Below are 18434 nucleotides of genomic sequence, written 5' to 3'. Positions count from 1 at the left end.
AGACAGATGCCCACAAGTTTGCAGCCAGAAGCGCGCTCGACTAGGCGATGCACCGCAACAGGGCCAGAGGTCACAGGGTATTCGGGTATCGCAGGCCTGGAAGGTTGCAGCACTTTGTGGGATGGCTCAAACTGTAGCTAGTCTCGATGTTGGTTAGGCCCACCAGTTCAAGGGAGGAAGTCGTCCCGTCTGGATCTTCCCTGCTGCACAGAAGAAAGGGCGAGAGCTGTAGCGGTCACTAAGTCGGCTTGGTGGTTGCTGGAGGTGGCTGCAGACGTCCTTCTCTGGAATATTTCTTGCAGTGGTCAACTGGCTTCAGCATCAAGACACTCACCTTTTATGCAGGAAACCAGCCAAGCAGCAGGCAAGCAAAATTCAAACTTTGGGTGGTGGCTGCCCCAAAGGTACAGCCGGGCACACTGGATCAAGGCAGACACACTGAGGAGTTTCGGTGTCCTCCGAGAAAACACTGGCACCTCCAGGCGGGCTTCCCAATGGCAGCCCATCGAAGACTAAGGAGTGAGCAGGACTCCTCCCACCCAGGCTAGCAGAGAAAGGCTCAAGAAAGGGTAAGCCATTGTGAGTTGGGGAAAAAAGGAGACAGGCACCATTTTGGGTCAATGATGATCCTTACCAGAGGCAGCCTGCGTGTAAACATCACAAAAAGTCGGTAAAAAAGATCCACTACCATCAGTCACTCAACTAGAAAGTTACAGGAGGAGTGGGAAAAGGGATACAATGTGTTGCCTCAGCACTCCACATAAGGTGGGGAAGGCTGATCTCGCAAAAGAAAATCATAGGTGTCCCACTATCCTAGTAACATCAAGTTAGCACAGGACAATACAAGAAAAACAAGAGGGAAGCTCGAGGAGCTTCCAGCAATACTGTACAGAAGGTGCTGTGTGCTGCAATAGTGAAATACAGATTCCTCAAAACGATGGAGGAAAGCAGACTCCATCAAGAGAAACCAAAATGGTTCTCAGTCACAGAAAAGAATGAGTGAGTGAGAAAAAAGGGTTCCCACTCACTCAGGAGAGTCAGACAAAAATCCAATAGCCCAGCAAAAAGTGCTGGGGACTCACCAAGTGGGGAGAACGCTTCACAAGATGGACATTCTACCTAACATTTACGCACATGCAAATGGCCGAAACATCTGCGTTCTGTGTGTGGGCTAATATACAAAATTGAAACCGCCCACATAAAATGGTTTAACGCTGACAGATTTATTTTTGAGAATCAGCCCATCCGCTCAACGTGGGCAGTTTGAAGGCCTGGGTGGGGGGCAGAGGCAGTGGCAGTCTAAAGCATCTCCATATCCATAAGGGGATGTGATTTGATTCATGCCCTAATAGCGGATTTAAAGATGTTGTAATCAATTATACACAATCTTAAACAATCTATAGAGGAATAGACCTGTTAACAGGAATAAATAGTTTTGTAAAGATTATTCCCCCACTTGAGCACACCCAAAAAGAAAAAACTATTCAAAAGTGGCAACATAGGACATGTGAAAAACCAGAGTGTTTTTCACTGCCTAGACCCTCTGGTTTTTCACATGTCCTATGTTGCCACTTTTGAATAAACACTCTGGTTTTTCACATGTCCTATGTTGCCACTTTTGAATAGTTTTTTCTTGTTGGGTTTCTCGGGTGCCAAGGGCACAGCCATCGTCTTTGGATCCAGTCCCTGGGGGTGCACAAATGCTGGAGGATCACCTGGGTGAGGGGTCCTCGTGAAGTGGGGGGAGGAACGTCTGATGGTGATACATTGCATCCCCCTTGTCCCTGTCCCATCCTATTATATAGGATATTCCAACTTCCTGGATCCCCCCTCCTATACGAACACTGAACCGAGAAAGAGGAGGTCTGAAGCTGAAAGGAGTACCACCCATGCAATTCTTTGGACATGTCCCACTAATAAGATCAGGCAGTGTCAGGCACTTGCTCTTAAGTACATACACCAGGGACCTATTCACTCTCCCCACATGGTTAAAAGATGGAACACAGCACACTGAGCAAGGCGATGCACGAGAAGGAGCAGTTCTTCCAGCATGAAATTGAACCAGGTGGAGCAGAGCAAGCTGGGGATGCTGGAGGAAGCAGAGAGATCAAGAGAAAGGATCTGCAGCAACCCTGGAAGGCCTGGAGAAAGAAGGACTGCCAAAATGCTGAGCCTGTGAGTACAGGGATGGCTGCAGAATGGCGAGGGAGCTCGGTCTCCAGGGAGCCAAACCAGGGACAGCTAGAGTTACCTGGCAGTGTCCAAGCCAGAGCTCCTCCCCTGGGTCAGATAATAAAGCCCAGGCTTTAAAAGGGTACATGGTGAGACCCTGACCCCAGGAAACATCCTATTTAAACCCTGCAGCTCCCAAAACTGCCAAAATGCTGTTTTAGGGGAGCTGGTGAAGTGGAAGCGAAAGAAGAACACTGCATTACGGGATTTGAAGTCCAGAGACATTTTTTATGGTTGGACCTTCGTGTAAGAGATATCTGAAATGTTTTGTTCGATTCCAGCAGAGGGAAACCTGGATGTGAAAAATATCTTTGAACTTTAAAATAAGTACTTTGCTCAAAACTACATTTACCAAGAAGACTGATTTTCCTTTTTGCATTACATACTACCTTTACACATTTATTGTATTACAAAGAGGGCAGGCATTAGGTTTATTAGAACAGACCATTTTATTTTGACTAAGGACTCACTAGGACAGTATTTTCTTTTGCTTGATGGTCGAGAATACTCCCATCTTATCTATAGGGCAAGATAGGAGTTTTCCAAACCCCTTTTTAAACCATCAATAAAGGTTTGGAAATGTACAGCTTGTGTGTCAGTGTCTACTTGTGATAACATGCCTCACTCACAAACATTATAACACACAGCTTGAAACAAATCTAAAAATATGTATTCATTCTCTTGGGGGAGAGGTGTGTGAGGGCGAAGGCAGCTCATGCACAGAAATGACGAGAGAGGATACAGGACAGACGGGAGTATCACAGCAAGAGCAAAAGAAGCTATGGCGGATCTACATGGTGAAGCGGACAGGAAACTGGGCAAATCAAAGGAGTTGGCAAGCCTTACCTTCCTCACTATCCATGTAACCGAACTCCAACTGATGCAATATTTCAGATGAACACAACACAAACAACAATGGGATTGATTTACAGTTTTTCGACCTTGCGACGTAATTAGCCATGGTACTCACCTCTTTTCCCGACTTTGTTAAGCCACGGACTGTATGTCCATCCACAAAACTGCCCTTCAGATTGAAATATTTCACCTTCCTGTAAAACAGACAATATTTCATTATTGTGAAAGAGTAAAAGCTGCGCACATGAACACCCATGATAAACTGCCGTAATGAAAGCCAGAAAGAAAGAGAATTGTGAGCCACAGTGTAATAAAGCATTAGAAAGTCGGGAACACATTAACATCAAATCTTGCATGTGTTTAATTGAATGGAATGCATTTATGCCGATAGATCGATATACGCAAATTCCCGCTTGAAGGTACCTTGGATATGGAGAAAACAGAGCATTTAAAAAGAGTGTTCCAAACTAATAAAGGAAAGACAAATCAATATCAATGGGGAGCGTATACCGACCGTTGTGAGGAGACCAATAGATATGTTGCATTCCCAAATTAGAGCTTTATGCCACCCTCTGAGAGTTCTATTGCCATTAGTACCTGGCATGCTGTACCAGGGTACAAATAGTATGTTTTCTCGAGTTGAGAAGCAGCGTTGAGACCGTTTATCAACTCGAGAAGAAAAAGCAAAACAAATGCCCTACAGAGATCGCGGATAACGGACTTCATGTAGTCCCTTCTCCCGTTCCATGGCAGCCATTGAATCGTGAATGAAAAGAGTAAACAAACAAAATGGCCGCCATGGAACGGGGAGAAGGGACTAAATGTCGTTCCTTCTCCCTTTCCATAGCAGCCTGACAGAGAATGGGAAGAAACTTTGAGGGATGCGCACCTCGACCCTCGAAGTCAGGTAAGTCTTTGTCGGTCAGGTAACAACCCAGCGAGGGCCAATCAGATTGATTGTGTAAGAAACCCAAGGGTATTCTCCCAAGCAGGCCTTGAGAATCCCTTTTCAAGGTGGCATGGAGAGGGCTGGCGCTCTCAGATCCCAACTATGGGGGTGGATGAGCGAGGGAGGATCACCTGGGTAGTGGAGCCCGGGGTTATGCTCAGGGGAATGCCCAAAGGGAGACGCAGCATTATACCGAGGAGGAAGGTGAGGGGGACGAAGTCCATGAGGTTTTCCTTGGTTATTCTACATCTACCTCCCTTCCACCCAAAGAACCTCCCTTAACAAAATCCCTACACCTCTGATAAGCCAACTAGGAACCCAAAACCTGTTACCCTCAAAAACCACAACTCCCTGAATCCTTGTTTTCCTAGTTTCAACCCAAATACTCTCCATTGTTCGTCTCCACGTTCCTCTGGTTATTCTTTTCCGAACACCCAATCTACTATGACAAAACACTACTGTTCCAACAATCCCCCTTGTTTATTTCAAGACAGTAAACCCAGTCATTCCCGTTTACTTCAAAAACGTCACCAATCTCACCCTTCTGAATTTACCAACCTCCCTAGGACAAAGAATGTAATTTATCATGACAAATTCCCCCCTTTTGACACAAACACTTTCTTACCCCGTGGAAGACAGCAGTCTACCTCTAGAGCCGTTTACCTGACATGTCCCAATACAAGGGTCAGGCAAAGTCAGGCAATTGACCAGACTCACACACTCCAGACGGCCCGTTCCCTTCCGCACAGGGATAAAAGGTGGAGCAAGAGAGCATAATATGAGCGAGCCAGACAGCACAACGAGACAGGTCTCCAGACCCGGCAGTTCAAAAGGAGGAGAAAGGCAGCAAATATCGAGAGGCTGACAAGGAGAGACGCAAACTTGCCCTTTTCGACTCAGGCTCATGAAGCCTCCACAGAGACAATCATAAGACAGTTCTTAGGGAGAATTCTCAAGAATGTGCTAAATTCCCTTATCCTTTGAGACCCCCAGGAACTTTGCTGGATTTCTAGTATTTTAATTTTTACCTGGAAAGAGTGCAAGCTTTTTTTCCCCACTCTTTCATGTATTTTGATGTGTGTTTTACTTTTGTGTTCTTTGGATATGGAGTTTTAAAACAACTCCATAGGCATCATCTTTTTCTTGTGTGTCACACAGCACCTTCAGCGCAGTGGCACATGGGTGTCTTTGAGACTCCCCAAGGTCTAAATACCTTCTCTGGGACTGACTACTGTGTCCCAGACATGTAAAGTTAAATTGACTTTACTAGTCTTTTTAAATTTACAGACCCAGGACACACTATCTTCCTATAGAGTGCTGGAGGGGTTTCCTAGGATTCCCCGAGTCTAAACACCCACGTAACAGTCAAATGTTACCCTTTTCTACTTGAAATGGCTGGTGGCAGTGGTTTTAAACAAACTACCATGAATTTTACCGACTGCGAAGACATGTTTTCCAATATGGCGCCAAAGACCCATCTCTGGTCGACTTTTTTTGCAGTTTCTTTTAGGAAAAGTCCTTCTTGTGTTTAACTCTGCGTGCCAAACCAGGTCTGGTCCCTTTGTTCATTGGCCTTTTGCGGGCTTCAGTGCTGAAGCCCTCCTCTGGCACCCGAGTGTCTGGGGTGGACAGGATGTGAGGGAGGTGCCCGAAACTCCTTGTGCTTATTCTCCTAGGAGCACTAAATGCATTCTGGTGTGATTGGCCAGCTGGCTGTCCGCCAAGGACAGCAGCCCTGCTGTGCGAGTGACAGCCAGGCTGGAATGAATGTGGGAAAACTGTTTAAAAGCAGGCCTCTGGGACATGGAAAGCAGAGTCGACCACTGGACTGAAAGAACCAAAGACGAGCTGAAGGAAGACGACTGCTGCAATTCCTGGTCCACCGGAGAAGCCCTGCTGCAAGTCCGAATTGCCTGAAATTCCATCGACAGAGAAGCCCTTCAAGGTTAACTTCTTCCCTTGGGTTAGGTAGGAACAATCAACTCGCAAGTCATCTGGACACCGTCCCTATACTGGTCAAATTTTCTTCAGAGTGCTGTTGAAAACCGGATAGCCAGTGGGAAGGATATCAGTTTGTGGTCTTTAAGGCACTCGCACCTTAAACCAATGTTTTGCCAAGCTTGTGGTCTCTTCCCTGGGCAGTGCAGGAACCTCCAGATGTCCTCCTTGTCCCCACGACTGACGCACAGGAACAGCGAGAATTGCAGGAACTGCTAGGAACAACTGCCTCAGCTACAGCTCTTCTTCATTTTAAAGGTACTGTGCAAGTGCGGTTCAGAACTCTGTTCGGCCGCGGTACAAGTTTGTGAAACTTTCCCGACTTGGAAGGCTTGTCTTTCCCTAAGCCAACATCTAACCTTTCGTCTGACCAACTACTTCTAAAAACCGTGAGAAAGACTTAACCGTTTACTACCAGAACTGTGCTATCCTATACAAGATTCTGAACCATTGACTTTGGCCCAGGCCTATTGAATTGAATTGCTGGGTGTAGTGAAATGAAACTATTTGCCCTACCTCTGAAAGTATTTGTGCTTTTGATTATTTTAACCTGGTCTTTTTACCCCTTTTTAAAGTAACTGAAGTGCCATTTTGCTCCCACTTCAGGGGAGCTGAACTTGTTCAGAAACTGATTGGTTGTGGGTTGTAGTATATTAGATTGTGATATTGAGCTGCTCTTGCCAGTGGAATGTTTTCCAAATGACTGTGTAAATAAATGTATATTCTTTTACCAAGAAACCTTGACTAACTGTTTGTTTGAATCACTGTAATTGCTAGTCCCTTGTGTAACCTTTTGTACTGCTCACTTTACTCTTGAGATAAGTCTGGCTGCTCAGCCACTGCTACCACATTACTGTGTAGTACAGGCTTGCACCAAAGGTGAAATTGTACTTACACTTGTAGTCTTAATAGTGTGCAGTGTTCCCAAAAGGTACTGCATATGATTCTGCCTAACAGCAGTGGACTATAGCCCAAGTGTGGTAAACAGATGTCAACGGTCCACAGAGGATGCCCATGCTGATAAGCAGGACCGAGAGAGGGACCTGCTACTGTGGTACCGGTCTTGGCTCCAGCTATGCTGAAAAGCCAAGCGGTTCATCACAGCCGGTGAGTTGAGGAGTGAACCGATAATAACTGCACTCTGTTGAACAAGAAAAACAAAGAAGCAATTTAGGGGAAGTTCAAAGAACTAAGAATAAAGGGAAGACCAGTTGCAGAAGGATCAAGCACCACGTGGGTGCTAACCTGAGAGACACTGGTCAAGCCAGCGTTTGTTGAAACTGCAAAAACCAGAAGGCCTTGGGAAGGTTGTAAAGGATCGGTTAAAGTGGTCATACAGGGGTCTTGCAAAATCCTCTCTACATATGAAAGAATTTGACCGACAGGTGATTACGAAAAGCATGATTGAAGAAGTTGGCACGAGCGAACCCCGGCAGAGGGATGCTGACAAAAAGGGGCGAAGCCTGAAGTCCCTGAGAGCAGTGTGTTGACAAGCGTGAACCCGGCAGAGGGATGTCCACAGAATAAACTGTTTAAAAAGACATTAAGATTTGTGAGTGTTACAGAGGAAGCTTGTGTTGAAATCCACAGTGAACCCGGCGGAGGGTGGCTAACAGTCGAGAGAGGTCTGGGCCCGAAAGAGGTAGGTTCGGGGTGAAAATCTGACACCCAACAATACGAGAAGTGGCAAGAGTGAACCCGGCGGAGGGATGTCAATAAAGAGGGGCAAAGTCTAAAGTCCCAGGAAACAGTGTGAAGACAAAGGTGAACCCGGTAGAGGGATGTCCAAGGTGAACTGTTTTGTGCGAAGCCATAGTGAACCGGGTGGAGGGAGGCTGAGAATTGAGACTGAAAATCGAGAAGGGTCAGCGCCCAGAAGAGGGGGATCCAGGGGTGAGCCATTATCACCCTAAAAGGGGAATCAAGAAGGGTCAGCGCCCGGAAGAGGGGGACCGAGGGGTGAGTCACGATCACCCTAAACTATGGTATAAAAGGAAATTTTGGTTTGGTTTAAACTTATCAGGCCCTCGGTTGCAAACACCAAAGGTCCTGATCTCGATAAACAATTGGAGATCGCCCGGAAGAGGGAGAGTCCACAGGTGACTAGCATCAACCCATGAACCATTGAAAGGAACTTTCTTTTGTTATTTTGTGAACACATCAGGCCCTCGAAGGCAAGAGACTTATGGGAAGGGAGACTTGGCCATCGAAGAACCTGATAACTGATACGTAACGGTCAGCTCATGCTGGGGAAATCTCGAGCGCGTGTTGTGCTCAGAAGTACCACCTTGTCCCATGCTCAAAACGTGGGGAAGAGAGCCTTGGCAATCACATCCTGGCATATTATTTGAGAACACATTTCTTTTGAAAACCCTATCCCACACTCTTTCTGTATTTAGTAGTAAGGATTTGGCAATAGTTTCTTTTTAGTATAGGCCCTTTATTTTGACAAGACGCCACCACAAAGACTGCCTTATTTTTCATTTGATGGTCGAAGCTTGGATTTAGATTATATATATATATATATATATAATTATATTATATAAGATTAAGATTAGGCAATTTTCCAACCCGCATACATTTTAATAAACAACCTTGTCCCTCAGTGGTACTAATAGCAAATAGCAGCACTGCATGTAATCATCATAAACAGGAGGGTATTTGGAAGTCCGAATGCCCCCAACTTACATCAGCAGAGTTTCCCACCCATATTGACTAATGCACCACCATTCCTCAATCTGAATGCACATGATTTTCCCCCACCGTAACCCCACCATTTGAGAGGGTAACTCGCCATGAATCCAATAATTCCCAGAAATCAAGAAGGTCCATTTGTACAATGTCCAATAGTGGTGCAAACTGTTCCATCTCTAGTAGATACTGGGGCTACCAGATCTGTGCTCCCGCCCAGAGGTGTAACAACTCTCACATTCTGCTACCTTTGTTAAGGCTATTGGCATTTCAAATCAACATGTTCTTCATGCTGTGACAATGCCTAGGTCTGCTTCCCTGAGTCCAATCACTGACAAACGCACCTTCTCTTTCAGTCTTTTGTCTCCTATTCATTTTCTAAGGTGTGATCTCCTATGGAAAGTAAACTGTACCATCCAGTTTTCCTGATGTGGCCTATGGAAACGGAGATTGTGCTTGCAAATCGACACAAAGGACACTCTACCCATCCTACCCAAGCAAATGCAAACAGTAGCAATGCCCTCATTGACTTGTGGTGCCATGTACCAAAGTGCCTGTGGGTTCCAACATGACAATGAAGTAGGGTGCATACAAAACATACAGCACATGAGCATACAGGTAGATCCCTGTAAAACCTCTCCAGAATGCTCTTCAGTACCCATTACGCCCACAGGCAGATGAAGGAATAGCAATTGCCATTAATTTGCTGTTACAGGAAGGAATTATCATCCCAATCTTTAGTCCATGTAATACTCCCATCCTGCCTGCGAATAAACCTGGAAAGAACACATTTTGTGCAGGAGTTGGGTGCTGTAAATTCTGTAGTGGTGCCCTCTTTCCCAGCCGTTCGCAATCCTGCTACCATTCTTTACTGCATACCTTCGGTAGCAACCTGTTTCACTGTCGTAGACCTCTGCTCCGCCAACTTTCCTATACCAATTAATCCAGAGGGTCAGTACTTATACGCCTTTTCATAATGCAGGCTACAATACACATGAAAAAGGCTTCCGCAGGGTTATAGTTGAATCTCCCACCCTATTATCCCAAATACTTAAAAGGTACCTAGATGACAATATTCCCAGGGAAATCTGTGCTCATAAAGTAGGTAGATTACTTATTCCTAGCCTCATCCTCTTGTATGGCAATCGGAAGTTACGTGTTACTGCTTCAAACTGCTTTAGCTTTAAAAGGAAACAAAGCTTTTAAACAAAAATTACAGCTGTGCCAAACAAAAGTAACTTTATGATATGTCTGCAGGTACCCGACATTTGACAGACACCTGCAAAGCAGCCATTATAAAAATGCCCAAATATACCACTTTAGCCCAAATACGATACTTCTAGGGATGGCTGAATATTGTGGACAATGGATATCCGATTACACCGCTATTGATAACTTTTACAAAATATTGCATGTTTTAATACACCTGAATCTTTACTTTGGTAAAGCAGAAAAAGCCTTCACAACTGTAAAGCACACTCCTTTTAGTGAAACAGCGCCGGCCTGCCAAATTACGTAGTGTCTTTCACATGTTTCTGTCACTAACGAGAATCATTTGTTTTTGCTGTGCTCACAAAGAAACACAGTGAAAAGCACTGCCTACTAACTTATTACAGCATTACACGAGACCCAGTTGCCACTGCATTGCCTCCATGTTCCTGGTCTGCAGTGGCTGCCCTTCTGGCAGTGCAATAATTAGAATGCTTAGTTTTGAGCGGATCTCTGAATGTTGCAGGGCAGCATGCCATGACTGCCTTGCTACTCAAAACAAAACACAGCCACCTGGCCACCTTTTGACCTACTCAGTGCAAACTGATCCTATTAAGTAATACAGACATCACTATGTCTTGCTGTCCTCTTTTCAATCCTAAACCTCGCTGATGGATGATCACACAATTGCATTTCTGCCACCACTAACAGCACAACCTCACACAACCCAGACAGGACCTTCTTAACATGATCTTGCAGAATTCTCAGATTGGTTATTTTGTAGATGGGGCATGCCTTTGCAGTGACCAAGAGAAATCAGTTGCTGTTCATACTGTATGTTCTCCCACGACGATATGTCAGTGTACAGCAATAAGAGGTGTTCTCAGCCCAAATAATGGAACGTGTAGCTTTAACAAGGGCATGTGTGTTAGCGATTAATAAAACGTTCACCATTACAATTGTGCTCTAGCACCTTAAAGCGTCTTGTGTGCTAGATGGAATTACCAATAACGATCTCGGACCCAAATAACCGGACAGACTCAACGGATATGGCAAAGTACTACTTTATTATTGGCATAAAATAAAGTGGGGCAATCTGGCAAAGAACAAGTTGCAGTCCAAACACTTGCACCCAAATTTGATTATACAAATGTTTTATACCTCGATATGCATCATCTATGTTGTCATCCTACATGGCAAACTGTAACACCTATTGAGGGGAGGGATTGGTTAGGGGGAACATATATACCTATATATCATGTAAGTATTAACATTATTACTGGATGCCTCTTATCTGGAGGGTACGCCTATAACTACATCTAAATACGCAGAATACTGATTATAGCAGAATAATGGCAATGGATTGTTCTGTCCACAAGAGGAAACTGGATGTGACACCCAGTTAGTCAGTCGCTCTCATACTGTGCCCCAATAGGGGTTACAACTGTTGTTTGCACTGGTAAAAAGCAACTTGAATCAAGGTTCTGATGTTCTGAGACTCATGTATAAAGTAGGCTAAAATACCCCAAAATACTTAATCAAATACATTTTAATTCTTCCTTAGAAGGAGATACCAGCTGTAGCCTAAATTGATTTGAGAGCTCTAATGCCAATACATTTCAGACTGCTAAGCTCGTTCATCAGGGCAGAGCCCTCTATTTTACAGTAAATCGGGTTGATAAATTCACAAACATTAATGAATTGCAGTCATCAATAAATGTATCACTAATATGCATATGTACATACCCCAATATGAATCCAATACAATGGTCATGGAGTTCAAAGGACGAAAGCGGCCAACCAAGGTATTCAAATCTGTACCAGAAGACTATACTCCGGATACCAAAGAAACAGTTCCTCTATCCTGCAGCATGCCCGTCAATAAAATAAATCTTTTGGTCACAAGGGATTGTTATGAAATCCTATGTTGCAAGTTCCTAAGAATTAAATGTATAAATATATGTAAGTGCTCAAGGCGAGCGTATGTGCACAATAGCTCGGATGTAAAAATAAAGGGCAATAGCTTACCTACGGTGTCCATGCGTGTTTGTGTGAAATGCAAATGCACCATGCACTTACCCACGTTTGTATTAACGTTGTAACTATAAGCACTTTTGTTTTCTATCACTGTAACCTTTCAAGTAAAGCGCCTTGGTACCTTCAAGGTTTGGGCGCTATATAAGAACAATAAATAAACACGCTGTCAGCATGCTGTCTGTATCCAGCTTGGGGCTAGAATTCGGGACTGTGAAACATATGAGCGTGTGATTTTATGTCACTAACTGTGATCGTTCTAGACTGCTAGAAATCTGCTACTGTAGATCTCGGCATCTCCGCTTACCTCTAGCAAATGCGGGTAGCATTCAGGAATGAAGAGCGTGCATGAGGCGCACTATCAGGTGCTTAAATATCTTTGCTATGGTGCCTGTGGAGAAGCCCGGGAGTGGCACACAGTGGGGTGTGTCCCAGATTCATGCGCCTCGCGTCCCGATGTCGGCTGTGATGACGGCATCGGGATGGGCAGCGTGCCAAAATTAAGTAAACGTAAAATCGCTATATGCGTGATGGTGAGTTGTTACGCATGTGCTATGATTTACTCTAATTGGATGCAAAAGCATCTAGAATTGATAAACCATATGGCGTGGTAAGCCACGCCGCCAATGTCATGATGCCTACCCCTGGGGACCCAGACCAAGTCCAGCAACCCGGAAGCAGGCATCAAGTTATTCCAAGCAAGCCCAACAACCCCTGCTAGGGGCTATTTGGGTGCAGTCCTGGCGTCTATGGCGCCAGGCTCATATGGAGAGTCAGTCCTGGCGCCTTAGGCGCCAGGCTCATAGATTAAAACTTACCTGATGCAGACCATGCTGCAAAACTTACCTGATGCAGACCATGCTGCAAGATCTCCAAGCCAAAAGAGGCTTGGAAGGGACTACTTTACGTAGGGACTATTTTTTTTACTCAGGTGGGGCTGTGGAGGAATACTTACCTGGGACTACTTTGGGGGCTATTTAAACCACGCCCGAAGAGCAGCACACGCTTCGTGTTATTCTGCATCCAGCAGCGTAACGCTCACCGTGCCTGCAAGTCTGCATCCAGTCTTCTGCCACGCCCACCTATAGCCTGGAGCTCCTAGAAAAAGGGAGAAAGAAGGAGAAAAGGTTAGAACAAGCAATACCTTTGATCCTTACCTGAATTCCCGATCCATCGCGCCTTCGAGCTGGAAGAAAGAAGTTATTTTATGCGCGTCGCCTCGCCTGCTGCAGCGCCACGCTGAACTCACCGGCTTTCGCAGCATCTTCACATTCCATCGCATCCTTCTGCATGTTCCCGCACCACTCCGGCACCTAAGGGGAAGACAAGAACAGCAAGGTGAGCCAAGGGAATACATCGAGGCAATATAGTTACCCCCCCCATAGACTTACCTGATTTTACCACCGGGGGTACTATTCCTCTTCACGGGTCGGGGCAGCTTCCACTGCATCCTCGCCGAACCCCGGCCCCTAAGGGGAAACAAAAGGACAGCAAGGTGAAACAAAGGGACAAACAAGGGGAAACCTCCTCACCACAAAAGACTTACCTGATTTTACCGCCGGAGGCATTATTCCCCGAGACTTCATACTTTCTCTCAGCGCCAGAATAAGGGAGAAAGCAACAGGTTACATATTGACATTATTTTCTCTAACTGTGTTGGATAACACAAATCTTTACCTGAATATTACCGGTTGCCACGAGGAACGCTTCGCTAGGGTCAAGCTGCAACCTGCAAGGAATCGGAAAAGAGTGAAAGTCAGACATTTGAACTCTTACGAACTACATACTTACGGCGTCTTGCCGGGGATCTCAGTCAATATTGTTCTGAACTCACCAATTCCCTCGAGCAAGTGAAGCAACTGGTTATCTACGCCCCCCTGCGCTCAATGCAGGATGGAGAGCTCATCTTTCCAAACCATCAGGTGAGACTATAAGAGGGGACATCAAAGGTGATCAGTGGGGAGAACAGCGGGAGTGGGGGGGGTTAACGCTCAACTCCACGGGTGGTTAATTCCCTTTCTCCATTTGCAGAAGAATATTCCTACGGGCCAAGCAAACGAAGCTAGGTGGGCCAGTCCCGTCCGTCATCTCGGCACTACGCGTCACATTGGTGGAGACCGCAGCTGTCCAGTTCAGATCGGCGCCCCTGTGGGAGCCAGGTGAGCGTAACAGAACACAAAGCCTACCCACAAATTCCCACCCGGGCGTTATGGACACCTCAGAAACTGACCAATTGGCCCAATTACTAGGGGAACTGAGGGCTGAAGTGCATTCCGCCCGTCAAGAAACCAATGCTCTTAGGAGAGAACTGATTTTGTCAAAGGAGTGAACTGATGACCTTGCTAGGCAACTACTGCAAAGCCAGGCTGGACAAGCACCCCTACCAGGTCCCGGGGGAAATCCAGCTCCTGTGTCATCAACCCTGTGCAAATAAACCTACTAGGAAATACTCCATTAGCTCCGCCCAAACTCTTTGCCGGAGATCCCAAAAGGTTTGCCGTGATTATGAACCAATGCCGCTTGCACTTTTTATGCAGACCTGGAGCCTTCCCAAACGATCAAGCCAAGGTAGCCTTCGTATTGTCATATCTCAGCGGCAGTGCAGCTGATTGGTCAATTCCACTAGTTGCTCAGGATGACCGAATTCTTCGGGATTTTCAGGGCTTTCAAATGAGCATGGAAAGACTATCTGCCCGGCACTCCCAAGGACAGGCCCTGGATAACAAACTTTTGTCCCTACGACAGGGTAACCTGAACCTTCTATCCTACATCGCGACCTTTAATAGGTTGATGGTGGAAACTGGATGGCCTGAGGTAAAACGAATCACGTTATTTCATCGAGGGCTTCGAGGAGAACTCAAGGATGTCTTGGCTCAAGTCGTGAACCCACCTCAAGACTGCGCTGAATATATAGACTTAGTGGTCCAGTTAGATCACAGACTTCAGAACAGAAAAGCTGATCGAGCCAAGTTTGACAATCGGGTGTTGGTCAAAACCCACGCTAACCCCAAAGGAGCAGATGCTTCAGAACCCATGCAAATTGGAGGGGTTAAAGGACCCTTAACCCAGAAGGAAAGGGAAAGTAGATGGAAAATGCAATTGTGTCTATATTTTGGAACTTCTGGGCATTTTCTACGGGATTGCCCTATAAAACCACCCAAAAAGGTGGTAGGAGCTGCTGATAAAAGCCATATGGAGTCAGACTCGGGAAACGACCACGCCCGACAAGCGTAGAGGTCCGCTTGCCGAGCTTGAAGAAGGATACCCAGACCTCGCATTTATCATACCAATGGTAATCGTAGATCCAAGGCAGCCATTGCGTATGCACGCAGTAAGGGCATACATTGATAGCGGGGACATATGTGGACTACGAATTGGCTTCCAGGATGAATCTACCTCTCTGCCGAAAAAGCACCTCAGATGTCATCACCACAGTCGATGGAACTGAAATTGCCTCTGGGCCTGTAACTCATTCCACCGCAGAGATGACACTATTGGGTCAGGATGGGCATCAAGAGACTATTGTGTTTGATCTAATCAAAGCCCCACAGTTCCAAATAATACTGGGGATACCTTGGTTGGAAACACATAATCCTTGTATTGATTGGCGAGAGAAGAGAATAACCTTCTCGGATTGTGCATAAACCTGTTACCCAAAGAAAAATCTGAACGCAGGCCTGGCCACAGTAACCACAGCAGTTGTGCAACTACCTCCAGAATACCAAGAATTCCAGGATGTCTTCCAAAAAGAACAGGCAAACACCTTACCACCTCACAGATCGTACGATTGTCAAATCAATCTCATACCCGGTGCACAACCCCTTGTAGCAGGATGTACACCCTTACGGAACCTGAGAACCTTCACCTACGACAATACTTAGAACAGTACCTTGCTAATGGCTTCATTCGCCCATCCAAGTCCCCTGCATCTTCAGCTTTGTTCTTCGTGCCCAAAAAAGAAAAATGTGACCTCAGAACGTGCATAGACTACCGCGCATTGAACCAGATAACTGTTAAGAACAGATACCAATTGCCTGATCCCTGAACTACTAGATGTAGTGAGGTTGCTTGCATATACACTAAGTTAGATCTCCGGGGGGGGCATACCATCTGATACGTGTAAAAGAGGGCGACGAATGGAAGACTGCTTTTCGCACTAAGTATGGGTTATTCGAATACCAGGTGATACCTTTCGGGTTGTGCAATGCCCCAGCAGCCTTCCAATACTTCATGAACGATGTCCTTCGTGAACTCATTGACGTTTGTGTTGTCGTATATATCGTTGATATTCTAGTATACTCCTCTTCAGAATCTGACCATGTGAAGCACGTTCGAGCAGTCCTTGAGAAATTGCGCCAGCACAAACTATATGCAAACTGGAAAAATGTGTTTTTCATGCCACAGAAGTTGAATTCCTTGGGTTTATCCTGACCCCAAAAGGAGTCCGAATGGACTCACGAAAGGTGGACGCAATCCTTAAGTGGCCATCACCAAGTTCAGTTAAAGGAGTACAAAGCATGCTCGGCTTTGCCAATTTCTACCGCAGGTTCATCCCAGATTTTTCACATGTTGTACATCCCATCAGCACTCTTGCAAAAAAATAAACGCTTTATGTGGAGTGAAGAAGCTGAAAATGCCTTCCAAGAGCTGAAAGCGAAATTCACGTCTGCACCTGTATTAAAGCACCCGCGCTCTGAACTTCGATACATAGTGGAAACCGATGCATCCAGTCTAGCCATTGGAGCTATCCTGTCTCAAAAGGACCCTGAAACTGGCCAGCTTCACCCAGTAGCATTTTGGTCCAGAAAGTTCTCGGCACCCGAGTTAAACTATGCGGTTACCGACAAGGAGTTATTAGCTATTAAATCCGCCTTCAAGGCTAGGCGGCACTATCTTCTCAGTGCCAGGCATACCATTACTGTGATCACCGTTCACCGGAACTTACAGTATTTAAAGACAGCCTAGGCCCAACCGTCAAGCCAACTCCGATGGGCATTGTTCTTTGCCGAGTTCGATTTCGTGATAACCTATTGACCAGGTTATAAGAATGGTAAAGCAGACGCCTTATGCCGAATAGGGATGGGAGAGGCAGAAGTGAACCCAGAACCAGTACCTATAATTTCCGTACAAAGGATTCTTGGCATGACTACTCTACAGACACTAGAGGACATTCAGGTAAAGATCCAGCAACTCTTTGATCCTGCAGCCCTGCAGGACTGGGTAAAGAAAGGCTCGGACTACTCTGTCACCAATGACCTGCCTTATTACCAAGGGCGGCTATTTCTGCCATACAAGGAACTACAAGAGCTAGTCATTTCCCGTTATCATGATACCCTAATGGAGGGGCACCCAGGTATTGCAAAAACTGAAGCTAAAATTAAGAGACAATTCTGGTGGCCCACCTGGCGAAAGGATATTAAATCATTTGTGAAGTCTTGTGGCATTTGCGTCCAAAACAAAAGTCAAAAGAAAAAACCAGCTGGACTCTTACAACCTTTAGACATTCCGCCTACACCATGGCACACCTTATCGTTAGACTTTATTACTGATCTACCCCCATGCAATGGATATAACACCATTCTAGTTATTGTGGATCTTTTTTCCAAGATGGCCCACTTTATTCCTTTAAAGGGATTACCTTCAGCTTCAATCCTGGCCAAGGAGTTCCTCGAAAACATTATTCGCATGCACAGATTTCCGTCCGTATTGGTCTCTGACCGGGGCAGTCAATTCATTTCACATTTTTGGAAAAAATGTTGTCAATTGGCACAAATCGATGTGAGATTATCAACCATTCATCACCCCGAAACCGACGGTCAAATGGAGAGGACCAACCAGACTCTCGAACAATACCTGCGTTGTATGTTACATCAGACAGAGTAATTGGAAAGACATTCTTTGGATCGCCGAATATGCATACAATAATTCAGTACATTCTGGAACTGGACAAAGCCCCTTTTATACCATATATGGGCACCATCCTTGAACCTCAGACCTTGACTCACCCCAACACTTAGAAATGCCCGCAGTGGACCATCTGCACTCTACGATTACACAAGCCTTTAAGGAAGCAACTGCACATTTAAAAAAGGCAGAAGAAAATACAAGAAAGATGCTGATCGGCATAGAAGTGATACTCCACAATACCAGATAGGGGACCAAGTATGGTTGGCCACAAAACATATACCTCTAAAGGGAACACAGACCTTTAACCCCAGATATTTGGGACCTTACTCTATTAAGGCCATTATCAACCCGGTGGCTGTCAAGTTGGATTTACCTGCTAATATGCGAATTCACCCCGTCTTTCATGTGTCACTTTTGAAGCCAGTGCAACCAGGGACAAGACTAACCAAACCACCAGACCCCATCCTTGTAGACGGGGAACGCAAATTTGAAGTTAAGAACATCCTGGACTCCAAGCTGATAAAGTAAAAACTTTTTTATGTAATCGACTGGAAAGGGT

The 18434-nt window shown here is 45.5% G+C and overlaps 1 protein-coding gene across 1 annotated transcript in view; it reads right to left on the bottom strand.

Annotated features, from left to right (window-relative positions):
• Positions 1-18434, bottom strand: part of TXNRD2 (thioredoxin reductase 2) — a 1379521-nt gene that overhangs the window by 1183697 nt on the left and 177390 nt on the right. Inside the window, exon 6 of the mRNA XM_069620040.1 lies at positions 3203-3281. Coding sequence (XP_069476141.1) covers positions 3203-3281 — 79 coding nt within the window. The remainder of the gene's footprint in view (positions 1-3202; positions 3282-18434) is intronic.

This window comes from Ambystoma mexicanum, chromosome 10, assembly GCF_040938575.1.
Source record: "Ambystoma mexicanum isolate Mex_15411 chromosome 10, UKY_AmexF1_1, whole genome shotgun sequence".
Taxonomy (NCBI): Eukaryota; Metazoa; Chordata; class Amphibia; order Caudata; family Ambystomatidae; genus Ambystoma; species Ambystoma mexicanum.
Note: the sequence above shows the minus strand (reverse complement) of the source record. Positions and strands in the feature narration are given on the sequence as shown.